This window comes from Calidris pugnax, unplaced genomic scaffold (genome assembly GCF_001431845.1).
Source record: "Calidris pugnax isolate Ruff unplaced genomic scaffold, ASM143184v1 scaffold133, whole genome shotgun sequence".
Classification (NCBI taxonomy): Eukaryota; Metazoa; Chordata; class Aves; order Charadriiformes; family Scolopacidae; genus Calidris; species Calidris pugnax.
The window spans coordinates 8,734,256-8,747,302 of NW_015090977.1; the positions used below are offsets into that span (position 1 = coordinate 8,734,256).

The window sequence follows — 13,047 nt, forward strand, 5'->3', positions numbered from 1 at the left end:
GCTCGCTTTTATAATGCACACAGAATCAATACTGTGGTTCCTTGGGTTTGTGCATCATGCTCCAGCACTCCGAAATCTTGTTAAATCACAGCTTTAGTTACTTCTTTATTTATTTTTCTATTATTTCTGTACTTTGAAAACACTCCCGGCCAGCAGACAAAACAGTGACACAAGCCTTCACAGTCGGCATTGCCGTTCGGTGTGGGGCTCCAGTGCTGATTATGGTGACTGGGAGCAGCAGTCGAAGACTGGCCAAGGCTTTTTGTGATGGCAACTCTGCTATTCAAAGGAAAAGAGTAGAGCATGTTCAGGGTTTCTTGCAGAAGTGTTCCTAAATTGAACAATTCCTCCGGTCTTCTGTTGTACCATCAAGTAAAAATAGAGCTTTAAGGCAGCAGGATCCAGCTAAGTCACTGTTATTGTTCTTTATCGACTGAAGGTACACCAAATAGCCAAATAACCTACCAAATAACTCAAGAAAAAAGGGGAAATGTCTGTGCTGAAATGTAGAGGTTGCAGACCGAGAGAGAGCCTCTTGCAGTTGGTTGGGGCTCAGCAGGAATTACTCCAGCAAGATGAGTATTACAGTTCCTCTGCCCCCTTGCAAGCCACAGGGAGACAAAGAAGCTGAAATTACTCTCTTCACTGTGAACACAACTACATCCTGCCCTGTGAATTGCCTTTGTAACTATAAAGACCCATTTGCCCTCCCCCCAGCTAACTGGTGAGTTTTTGCCCTCACTTCTCTCTGTTCTCCAAATTCATAGATCTTGTGAGCATGGCAGCTGTGCTTTTTCCTTCTGGTTTCCATAGCTAGTATGTTTAGGTGGTTGTAGGGGCCAGATGCTTGATCTGTTTTGCATCTGTTGCCCGTAAGAGTTTTTAATACCCATTGGACATGCCGGGGCTTGGACTTGAGCTGGTTCCCTGAACACAGTCAGAGCTTGAAGCTCCTCTGGAGATACTCTGACCCCATATGAGGAAGAGCAACTCACAAGGATGTCCAATGTAAATGAGATCTCAAGAAGAAAAGGCAAATCAAGGCCAGGTCCTCCTTCATCTTCTCAATGTGCAGAGAACGTGCTGGTGAGGACTTACCAAGGTAAGTGGCAAAGACAGAGCTACCATTGCTAGAACTTCTCCACCAGGACATGAGGTTAATGGGTCCAGCCCATTTCAGGGTGCATCGGTCCAGTGGCTGTGGCTTCTGGGCTGGTGACAATGCCCATGGTGGGTTTGAGATGCTCAGGGTAAGTGCTGAGAGCATTCTCACCTGCAGAAAAAGGCTTGCTAACACGAGCAGCTAGAGTGTATTTATAGTGGCTTCTGTCATAACCCCACTAAAGGTGAGTGATATTTGCTTTCTCTGGCTGGCTGGAGTTATTTTTGTTTCAGGAGGTCAGTTTTTAATTCCCAAGCCCTCAGCTGAGGAGCAGATGCTCCAAGTGCTTGTCTGGTGGGAGCACGGAGAGAAGCTGTGGCAGCTCTTGTACATCCAGTTAATTTGAGTGTCAGGGCCGAGGATGAAACACCTGGGGCAGACAGCATGGGTCACCGTAACCAGAGGGCACTCTTGTTTGCCACGAGCTTAATGTCGTGAGTATTTGGATAAAGGGAACTGCCAGATGGATTATTTTTTGTAGTGCAATGTTGCTGCAAACAGTTGTCCTTCTCCTGTGTCTTTTCTCATAAAACTATACATTTTTAGTAGTACAATGTCGCTGCAAACAGTTGTCCTTCTCCTGTGTCTTTTCTCATAAAACATACACTCTCCTTGGCTCTCAACTTTGTTCTCCTGCCCGAAGCATTAATATAAATTGAGAGAAAGGCAGAAGACATAACTGTGCCTCCCTTCTGGCTGTGTTCTGTATTGGCGGGGCTGGTGTGGGCTGCTCGTACTGAGGAGCTGGGCATTTTCATTGCTTTGCTCTTCATCAAGAACAAGGCAAATGAAAAGCCCTAGAAATGCGTAGGAGGGAAAGTTGTAATGTAAGCCTAGGTCTGGCATCTCGCAAACGACTCTCTTGTTCAGAGAGAACTGAACAAAATCTCGGACTTGTCCCTGACCATAATATGATCATTGTATTTGGTTTAAAGTGCGCGTGTGGCTGTGTGTGTGTGTGAGTGTGGGAGAGAGAGATAAAGTATATTGTCCATGTTTATATAGGAAGAATATTACATAGTTGTGAAGACCTTATTATGACAAGAAGCCAAGACAGCAGAATTGTGAGAATGACAGAAATTTGTACATATTCATATTGATGGTGATGTGTCCTGTTTAGCAGCTGGTGGGGCTGAGCCAGCTAACCCCAGATGTGGAGAAGGGGATGTCTTTGCCCACGGGATGGAGAAAGGTTTTGGGGCTTCTCTTTGATGGTGAGAACTGAAAGTATCTGCTACATTTCTTCCCTTAGGAGCCATTCCCAGACCTCATTGAAAACCATTTGGGCTCATCTTGGCTTCATTCCTACCCACAATTAAAGACACTTCAATGGGATGATGGAATGTACATTAAATATACATGTGAGCCTCTAAGCTAGTCCCTTTAGGCTACTCTTACAGTTCAAAGAAATAGGTGCTTTTTAAGGTGCAATTCACCTCATCCCAAGACAGCACCTAAAATATGCTCAAGGAATTATATCCCCAAAGCATCTCCTTCATTCCACTAAATAAGAAATGAATAAAGGGTGGTTTACTTACATGAAGACACTTCTGTACAGCACCATTTAAAGCCAGACTGAGATGCTGTCCAGCCTTCATGACAGCTCTCCCTCAGTGCCACTGATACCTGTCATGAGGCCCCATCATTTCTGCTTTTGAGCCCTTTAGGGATCTTAGTGTTTGGGAAGCAGGAATGCCAAGGGCACCAGTGAGTCATTCAGGTAATGGCATGTCCAGCCTGGAGAGCTGCAGGGACACACCTGCTCTCAGCCTGTCCATCCTGGAAGAAAATCTCACGTCAGAGCTGCCATGGACTAGAACCGTCCCTTTCTTCTGGGACTTGAAGCAAAAGTTTGCATCTTTGTTGACAGTGTTCAGTTGATCTTTATTCTCCGGTGGATTTGTGCGTGTGTGTGTATTTCTAACAACATCTAAAAAAGGGTCTGTTTTCCTTCTAGGTTCTGCCTAGCACCAGCAATGCCAACATCCCACGAGAAAAGCTGTTCTTGCTGTACTTTTGAAAGCTGGGACTTCCAAAATGAGATGCTGAGCATTTAGGTTTTCGGACCCTTTTTTTTTTTTTTTTTTTGCAACTGGGATAGTTCACCCAAGTACTGGAGCTGAAAGAAGCCTGGATGCCTCTCACTGTGGTGACAGCTGGCAAATGTCTCCACTGAATCAGCAGGTCAGTGGGGACTAACAACTCCATTCATGTAAGCAAGCATCTCTTCCTCCCTGCCGCTCTCCAGGAGGAACAAAAAAATTGCTGCTTGGCTTGATTCGGAGAGTGCTGCTGCTTGCCTCCCTCCTGCAGGCTTTTTAAAATTCAGCTGTGCTCTTCTACATCTTTTCTGCAGTATTTAGCAGAGGGTGAGTGTGCTGGATATAGCTTCTGAATCCCATTAATTAGCCAGGCTAAGAATTGTACTAATATTTTTATCCTTTGCTTTGTTTTAAAGACACTTTGATGTCTCTGCCTGGTGCTCTTTCAGAGGTTATTTGACCCCTCAGCGCATCAGAATTTCCCCTCAAATGTGCTATATAAAGCGGTATTGTTATGGCTGGAAAAGCACAACAGCTGTCCCAGGGTGATGTGCACAAACCCTGAGGTTCTCTGTAGGTATCTCCCCGGACTTTTCTACATTAAGACTATTTGTGTCTGTTTAGTTGTTCCAACCAGCAATGCTTGGGAGCAGAACAAGTTCCTCTGGTCAAGAAAATCCTTCTCTCTAAGTGGCTTAAAAAGCTCTCCTAAATTAATTGCCCATCTTGGCAAAAGGAGAATGTTCTTGCCAGTGTTAGCTCCATTCAAAGTGCAAAATCCCCTGTAAAACTCGAGGTTGTGTCTAATCCCAGTTGCTCAATGGTCTTGTAGAACTGCTGAGAGGACGCTGTGTTAAATAACAGATGCCCAAGCAAGTGTTTCTCTTTCTCTAGCTACCTCTAAGGACTGCTTAGACCTTGGTCTTGCAGCCACTCTCCCATATGTGGAGATGAGCTGTCCTGTGGTGTACCAGTGTAGCATATTTCAGCTCCACACCAGTGGTCCCGATGGCGTCAAACAAGGGGTGTGCAGGGCAGCAGGGTGCAGGTGCCCCATTTCTGCTCATTGCTGGTGTTACAACACAGAGAGAGGACTCCTCCTCAGTTGTTGCCTGGGAGCCCAGAGCAGAAGACCTTTTATGCTTATGGAATGTCAGTAGAAGTCCAGAGGAGGGCCATGAAGATGCTCTGAGGGATGGAGCCCCTCTGCTGTGAGGACAGGCTGAGAGAGTTGGGGGGTTCAGACCGGAGAAGAGAAACCTCCGGGGAGACCTTAGAGCCCCTTCCAGTCCCTAACGGGGACTATGAGAGAGATGGGGAGGGAATATTGATCAGGGAGGGGAGCCATAGGACGAGGGGGAAGGGGTTTAAACTGAAAGAGGGGAGATTGAGATGAGATCTCAGGGAAACCTTCTTTGGTGTGCGGGTGGTGAGAGCCTGGCCCAGGTTGCCCAGAGCAGCTGTGGCTGCCCCCTCCCTGGAGGGGTTCAAGGCCAGGTTGGAGGGGGCTTGGAGCAACCTGGTCTGGTGGGAGGTGTCCCTGCCCAGGGCAGGGGGTGGGACTGAATGGTCTTTATGGTCGCTTCCAACCCAAACCATTCTATGATTCTATGAAAACTGGTGGAGCCTAACACAGCTTGCTGGAGCTGGCTCCACTGCCAATAAAGCCTTTCTGTGATAGACTGAGAGACACAGGAATATTTCTGTGGGGCAATTCAGCCTGTCTCAGACACTCACCTGAGCACGGGCTGTACATCCCCTGCCTGAATCCCACCAGAAAGAGGAGGACCATAAGGCAAAGCACCCACTAGTTCATCTCCTTGCCTGAAACAGCATTAGTTTTATTTAGACCACATGGAAGAAGGCTGACGGCAGCTCTTGAGTTCCCTACATGTGTCATTGCTACTTACCCTAAAACAACTCCATGCTAATTCCACGCATCCTTGCCCATTGCCTGTCATGGATCAGAATGAGTTTTACAGATGAAGCAGAAAGAGAACAGTTGTACAGAAACACAGAAAATTTCTCTCTCACCTTCAAACTCTGTTTGGCAGTTGCCAGAGTTTTCGTTTAAACTCTCCTCTTCATTGATAATGATGTTCTCGATGTCCTTCATCGTTAAGTGGTCCCGGAAAGCGTGGTAGAGGATGTGTTTCAGCTCTTCCAGTGTTATCCTCTGCATGTCAAACTGTGGGAAGAGGACCGAGTTAGGCTCAGCCACTGGTAACAAGCTCAGAGCTTGGAGGAAGAGAGGCATGTGGGCATGACGCAGTTCCCTGCTTGTGTTTTTTTTTTTTTTCAACCTCATTTCAACACCTCAATATAACTTTGCAAATTTTGCTCTTTTGGGTTCATTTAACATTAACAGTGTGAACGTTGCAAATGGATGTTGCTAGAGCTCTTGCCAGCTTACTTAATGCCGGTAGAGCGGCAGAGAAACACAGCTCTATGCCAGGGATGGTCTTCCAGGCTGGAGATGCAGCAATCTGGTACCAGCCCTGGCCATTCTGACAGAGATTAAACCCCGAGACTCTCCCCTGATAGCTTTTCCACTTTGCCATGAGCCACAACCTTGAGTCTGCCCATTTTTTCCTTCCAACTTTCCATTTGTGTCTGCGTGGTGAGCGCAGAGAACATTTCCCTCTTAGCTGACTTCTGCTGTCGATCCAGTACGTAAATGTTGTTCTTACACACACCAGATATTAAAACCAGATGATTCCTGAAGAATATGTAGAAATGAACATTTTGCAGCAGAGGAACTTTGCACACGTGTAAAGTTTGTAGCATTAATACCTGCTAATGCTACAGAAGAGAGAGAGCATTCACACTGGCTGACTTGCACAATGCCAGGTGAGACCAGTCTCTCTGAGCCATCGGAGCAGTCAATAAAGAAGGATGGAAATGCCCCAAGTCACCCCTTGTGCTGCAGCTGATGATCATCTGAACTGCACCTTGAGCTCTCAGGCCTTATAGACCAAGACATGGGCTTTCCTACAGCAAACAGTGAGCACCGGGACTTGTACACACTCTTCTAAACTGCCTATCTTTGAGTGGGGGGTGCTGAGGGACATGGGTTAGCGGTAACTTGGCAGTTCTACCTTAATGGTTGGACTTGGATGGTTTTCGAGGTCTCTTCCAACCAAACAATTCTGTGATTCTATAAACCTGTGCCTGTTTCTGCAACTGAGAATGTGTCGATAGCGTGTGATCAGATTGCAGAGCTGGCATTTCAGAAACGGTACAGCAAGAAATTCCCACTCCTTCCCCCAGCCTGATAAGGCCAGGACAAGCCTTATCAGTTCTGAGCTGCTCGGTGTGTTATCTAAGGTCGTCTTCCCTGAGCATTGCTGCACACCTCATTGCACAGATGCAAAATCATTAATTCTCACAGTAGTTAACTAAGAAAAATAAGTGCACTTCGACTAAGTCCAGACCCTGAAATATTTATGCGTACCTGTGTGTGTATAGGCAGATTTGCACACATACATATATACTTATCCATCTATCCTTGGAAGCACTGATTTCTACAATTCTGTTTATTTATTTATTTCCCATAACAACCAAAGACCTGGTGGCAGAAAATCTGCAGAAAAATGGATAGAAGGGGCAAGAGCCAAAGTTCCTGGGTTTGCCCCATGTGAGTTCTCTGAAAAGCGAGTCTGGTGGGTTTGGTGTTTTGCTGCTGTCCTTGTTCCTCCAAGGGATTCAGCGTTCAGGCCGCCCAGCTAAAAATAGGGAGCACACAATTGTCACCAGCGGCTCCTTGCTGCACAGTTCAAAGCTGGATTGCAAATCCCCTTGGTATTTAGTCACAAATTTCCAGCCTGCTTTGTTGTGCATGAAGAAATCTCACCGCCCGTGTTCTGCTTTCTTTAATGTTAAAAGAGCAAATAAAACCGAGCAGCTGTGTACTTCACGACCGGCAATGATTACGAAAAGCGTTTCTCTTGGCAACTAGAGATGTGGAAATGGGGGTTAATTCACACAGTTGCCTTGCTGCGGTGTCGGGAGGTGTCATTAGTGGAGGCTTGCAGAGCGCCTTGAGGCTGCCCAGGGTTTGCAGCCCTCCTGGTTGTCTTCCTGCAGTGCTGATTGCACACCAGCACCGTGGAGGTAAAATAAATGACTTCTCACCTACCACCCAATCCTGCACTCCTCTGGGGCCTTCGTCTGGGGGAAACTGAAAGCTGAACTTGAAACCCAGCTGATAGGCCCAAGCCCACTGATAGGCCAAACCCATAATACCATTCTAATGGTCACTTCATACCAACAGGAGCAGCCCATCTGCATGGGGTTACCCCATCCCATCTCATCAGGCTGTGATGTTCAACCTGTTTTGGAGTTTTCTTCCTGTTCTTGGCTCAGGGACAGTCCTCTGAGGCCAATACAAACTTTTTAGCTGTAACTTATGTTTTGGTTTTTCTCCCTTTGGGGAACTGTCTTTCTAGAAGCTGTCCAAGACTGGACACCCGTCACCAGATGGATGTTCACCCCTGCGAGTGCTTCACAGCCCAGAGCAGCGTCTCTCAGACCTGCTCTTTGCTTGCATCCTTTTTTGCGGATATCTGCAGGGATGTGTGAGCCTCCTTAGTGGTCATGATCACAGACTTTACGTGGGTAGGGTACCTGAGGATGAGTGACCTCCGATAGGATGCACACATCTAGTCCTCGTGGAAAGTAAAAGACAACTGACTGCTTCAGGATCTACCTCACTGTGTGCCAAGATGACTGTGTTGGAAGAACAAGATCTTCAGCTCCTTCATGTCTGCCTCCAGAGCTACTGGTGTGAAAAATCACCTCAGGACACACCATTGCCTATGTTCACATACGGTGCTCCTTTCCTCTCACTCCTACATGTCTTTGCTGGTCTCCCTCTATACCGGCATTGCCACTGACAAGCTTTTGTAGAGTCTACTGTGATGCTCCTGTTGCTTTGCTTTAAGCTACCTGGATTGCAAACACAACCGTGATTATTGTCTAATCTTAACAACATGGAAACAGTAATGACTTGCGGGTTTTGGGGTCCTCTTGTACCAAGTTAATCTGTCTACTGGGAAATAATTGCTCGCTTAACAAATGTGCATCTGTTGCTGCATCTCCAGGTCTCGCTTTTAAGCTTTATGCTAATACAGGGAGAAATTATTTTTTTTACTGTTCCATTGTCATTTTTCCTTTTAGGAAGAGGAACCATCCCAGATGGGGTTCAAAATCACCCTTGTTGGCTCATGTTCTGAGTGTGTGGCCTGCTGGCCAGCATATGGTCATTGCTCCTGCTTTGCTCTACGCTCCGGTACTCGCACGCAGGAGGCATGTCCTCTGCTAGACACGTATCAGCACGGGAGTTTGTCCAGGATGGGCTCAAGCTCGGTGCAGCCAGAGGCAAGACTTTGCATTGGGCTTGGGCTCCCAGGTAATTTCTTCTATTATCATTGCTCTGCAATCTGGCAGTTTCCCTGATTCACTTTTCAATTACTCTGGCTTTTTATTGTTGTAATGACAGTAACCAGGGAGCAACTCTTAACTTTTATTGGCTCCACTGAGAGGAAAACTGGGACTGTTGCAAGCTGAAAACTTTCTATAGGATTTATAATTAGAAGAAATCGATGAAGCTGCTTCTGAACCACTGCTCTTGGAATACACTGTACGCAGCGATACAGAAACTGCCTAATGCTGAGACTCAAACGCCCCAAGCGATGCAGTGAGTGCCCCCAGTGAAAACCTGCACTTGTACAGGTTTGGCTGCTGTGGAGAGCACCAGGAATTGTCCACCGCAGTTTCTGGTGGACCTCAGCACCTGTCCCCAGCAGAAACACCTCCTAGAGTTGGAGAATACTATCCCAAGAGACAGCTGGGAAAATGGATCTGATTCAGTCCAGCCTGGAGCTTCCTGAGTCCTCCTTGATTTAAATTTCCTGCTAGAAATGAAAGCAGAGTCCCTACTGGTTCTTTCAGTCTCCCTGCCCCCAATTTCCAAAGTTTGCAGCTGACTGACAGTTTCCATGCCTGCAGAGCACTGGTATCCCTCCTGGAGCCAGGCTGCGATCCCGTGGCAATGTGAGAGGGGACACTCTGGAGACCTGTAAGATCTTTTGAAGCCACACCAATAAAACAACAACAAGAGGCAGGACTGGTTCCTCTGGCAGTGATGCTTTTAGCAAGGAGAGCACTTGGTTACTTATTTTTCCTGAGCCTATTGGGCACAGGTTTCCTATGTACCTTTTACAGATGCTTCTGTGTCCTTCTTGGGATGCTCTCCTTCTGCTCTATGAAGGGAAACAACCCTATGGGAAGTGCTTGCTTCTTTGAAGAGTTGAATACTGAAATATTACTTATGATAATTTCCTTTAATATCAGCTCTTCTTTTAAAAAAGGAGTGGGAGGCTCCTCTCTTGAATTCTAAATTGGCCTCGCTGCCGTGCAGACGGGGTGATGCCAGGCTGCGATCCCGTGGCAATGTGAGAGGGGACACTCTGGAGACCTGTAAGATCTTTTGAAGCCACACCAATAAAACAACAACAAGAGGCAGGACTGGTTCCTCTGGCAGTGATGCTTTTAGCAAGGAGAGCACTTGGTTACTTATTTTTCCTGAGCCTATTGGGCACAGGTTTCCTATGTAAGTCATCTAAAAAGGTCACGTTGGCCTGTTGAGGGCTCCAAGTGGAGATGGGGACAGCAGCAGCAGCAGGCTGGTGCTTTTGGAAATCACATCTGCACATAGGTTGGAAAAGACCCTCAAGTCCAACCATTGACCTAATATTGCCAATTCTACCACTAAACTATTTCCCTAAGCGCCACATCTATATTTCACTGATTTCTTGTTTGGGGCAGCCCTTGATAACCTCTGAATAATGAGATAATGCTTTTGTTTTGCTCTCAGGGTGTCAGGCCATGAATCCCTGCATGGCAAACGCAAACTGGCTCTGCCGACAGCCACAACAGGGGATGTGGGCCCAGAAATGCCCAGACACTGGGCTTTGTGCTGCGTTTACCACAGACGTGTCATTTCTGGGTGGCTCTGAACACAACAGCTCTGTGAGCACTCACAGCAGCTGCTCCTCGAGCCAGACAGACTTTGAGCTCCTAAACTACTGATCTGGGACTTTTCTATAGGACCAAAACACAGTGTTCTGTGTTGGCCATATATTAAAGCACACAGCCCCAGTGCGCTCCACGCGGAGTCTAATGCGTTCCCATCTCTGCCTGGGGGCTGGATGAATGGCCATTCTGTACCGACTGTACCTCCCAGATAAGCTCAGCCACAGCTATTTTATAATGAGAGGAAAACGGTGTCTGCTGGAGAAGCCAGGAGCCTGGAGGGGCAGGGGGACCATGCACAAAGGCAGGGGGCTCCTGCAAGCGAAGCTGTGTTTGCTGATGGGATGTGCTGTGCTGGGAAGGACTCACTGCTCCTGCCTAAGAGGCAGCCAGTGCTCCTTCACTGTGCCAGCACTGTGGCAGGCACCCAGTGTAAAAGATCTTTTTTATATATATATATATATATATATATATATATATAAAAACCGTACTGTCTTATTGCATGCCTTATCATTACGCCATTATATTATGTCTTATCATTATGCCACTGGTGAGGCCACAACTGGAATCCTGCATCCAGTTCTGGGCTCCCCAATTCAAGAGGGACAGGGAACTACTGGAAAGAGTCCAGCGAAGGGCAATGAAGATGATTCAAGGATTGGAGCATCTCCCTTATGAAGAAAGGCTGAGAGAGCTGGGACTCTTTAGTCTGGAGAAGGGAAGGCTGAGGGGAGACCTTATTAATGCTTGTAAGTTTCTAAAGGGTGGGTTGAAGGAGGAAGGAGCCGGACTCTTTTCAGTGGTTGTCAGTGAGAGGACGAGGGGCAACAGGCACAAGTGGGAACATAAGAGGTTCCACTCAAATATGAGAAAAACCTTCTTCATGGTGAGGGTCCCAGAGCCCTGGAACAGGCTGCCCAGGGAGGGTGTGGAGTCCCCTTCTTTGGATGTTTTCAAGACCTGCCTGGATGCTCCTGAGTAACATGCTCTGACAAGCTCTAGGCAATCCTGCTTCAGCAGGGGAGTTGGACTAGATGATCTCTATGGTCCCTTCCAACTCTAAAAATTCAGTGAAATTCAGTGAAATATATAAAATAAAGTGCAAAGTACAAAATGTGCATGTATGTGTTTATGTATATATATAAAAATGCAGGGTCACATGAAATGTTTTCTAAATGTCCAGACATACACCCCCTCCAATTCAGAAAGTTTCTCATTATGTGTTTTTCTGTCAAAGAGATCATACCACTAAAGTGAGAACATTTGCCTGCTCGATACCTGGAGCAACGCTCACGGTCCCCCAGGACAGAGGGACAAAGCCATTTCGCAGCTTGTAACACACCACTGGTGTTAAAGCAGCAATTATTTCTTTCTGTCTTCCCCCAAACCATGAGTAGCACTACAGCAGAACTGATTTCCTCTACCTGCGCCCCCTGAGCTGACCCACACATCCAGTGACCGGGGGGTGGGAGTCCACTGCACTGGCAGTGAAAGCACAGAGGATAGATTCTGCTCTGCTCCACACACACATCCCTGGCAAGGCTGTCTCTATGTGCTATAAGCCAGGTCTCTTTTCCTCTTCCCCATCACCACTTCTTTTCATCCTTCTACCACTTGCCCCATGCAAGCGCACTTGCATTTATGGCTCGGGGGGGGAAGCCTGCAGAGATCCTTCAGGGCTTCTGTGGGGGCTGTGGCAGGGCCAGCAGCTGTTCCCAGGTGTGCATGAGCTCTTTCTCCACCTGGAGACCATGCCTGGCCATCCGTTGGACGGCTCACATTGCCCTGCTGACAGCAGCCTTGTCCCAACTTGTTGCTCTTCCTTGGGGTCTGGAGGGAGGAGATGGGGCAGTGCAAGGAAGACCATGTGCTTCTCCCTGCACCTGGCGCAATACTCACTCCCCACCTCCTCCCAGTGCAGCCATGTGCCCATGCTGCTGGGAAAAGCCTCCTGTGAGTGGGTTGACGTATGATAATCCTTAGCAAAGACCAGAGGGAGCCACCAGCCCCTCCGTGCTGTCAGCTCCCCTGCAGGGAACATCCTCTGGGATAAGAGAAAAAAACAAATGTCCTCATCCTAAAGTGGGGTGTTTATGGAGCAAACAGCATCTTTCTCTTGGGATGCCTGTTGCAGAGCACGCTGTCACCCTGCCCAGATAAGCTCAAGGCCCTGAGTGTCCTCTCTGCTGAATGGCCACTATAGAATCACAGAATGGTTTGGGTTGGAAGGGACTTTAAAGATCATCCAGTTCCACCCCCTGCCCTGGGCAGGGACACCTCCCACCAGACCAGGTTGCTCCAAGCCCCCTCCAATCTGGCCTTGAACCCCTCCAGGGATGGGGCAGCCACAGCTTCTCTGGGCAACCTGGGCCAGGCTCTCACCAACCTCAGAGGACAGAATTTCTTCCTAATACATAGTCTAAATTTCCCCTCTTTCAGTTTCAAACCGTTCCCCCTTGTCCTATCGCCACACTCCCCATGCAGGGCTGTATCAGTGCCCCAGCACACAGATGGAGAAGGGGCTTCTTGCAGGATGGCAGATATCAATCAGCCTTGGCAGCTCCCAGCTGTCTCCAACGCTCCTCACTAGCCTGTAAGAGCCTTGTCCTATCGCCACACTCCCCATGCAGGGCCCCAGCACACAGATGGAGAAGGGGCTTCTTGCAGGATGGCAGATATCAATCAGCCTTGGCAGCTCCCAGCTGTCTCCAACGCTCCTCACTAGCCTGTAAGAGGGAACAGAGCTCCATCCATCGATGGATCATCTCCTCCTCCTGGGAGATGATGCTGCACAGCTCCACTGCTGCA

General features: G+C 47.8%; 1 protein-coding gene across 4 annotated transcripts in view; it reads right to left on the reverse strand.

The window, feature by feature from the left end:
* Window positions 1-13,047, reverse strand: part of CALN1 (calneuron 1) — a 186,706-nt gene that overhangs the window by 9,127 nt on the left and 164,532 nt on the right. For all 4 annotated transcript variants that reach the window (XM_014953358.1, XM_014953359.1, XM_014953360.1 and 1 more), the window contains one exon: window positions 5,239-5,392. In XM_014953358.1, the coding sequence (XP_014808844.1) occupies window positions 5,239-5,392 (154 nt within the window). The remainder of the gene's footprint in view (window positions 1-5,238; window positions 5,393-13,047) is intronic.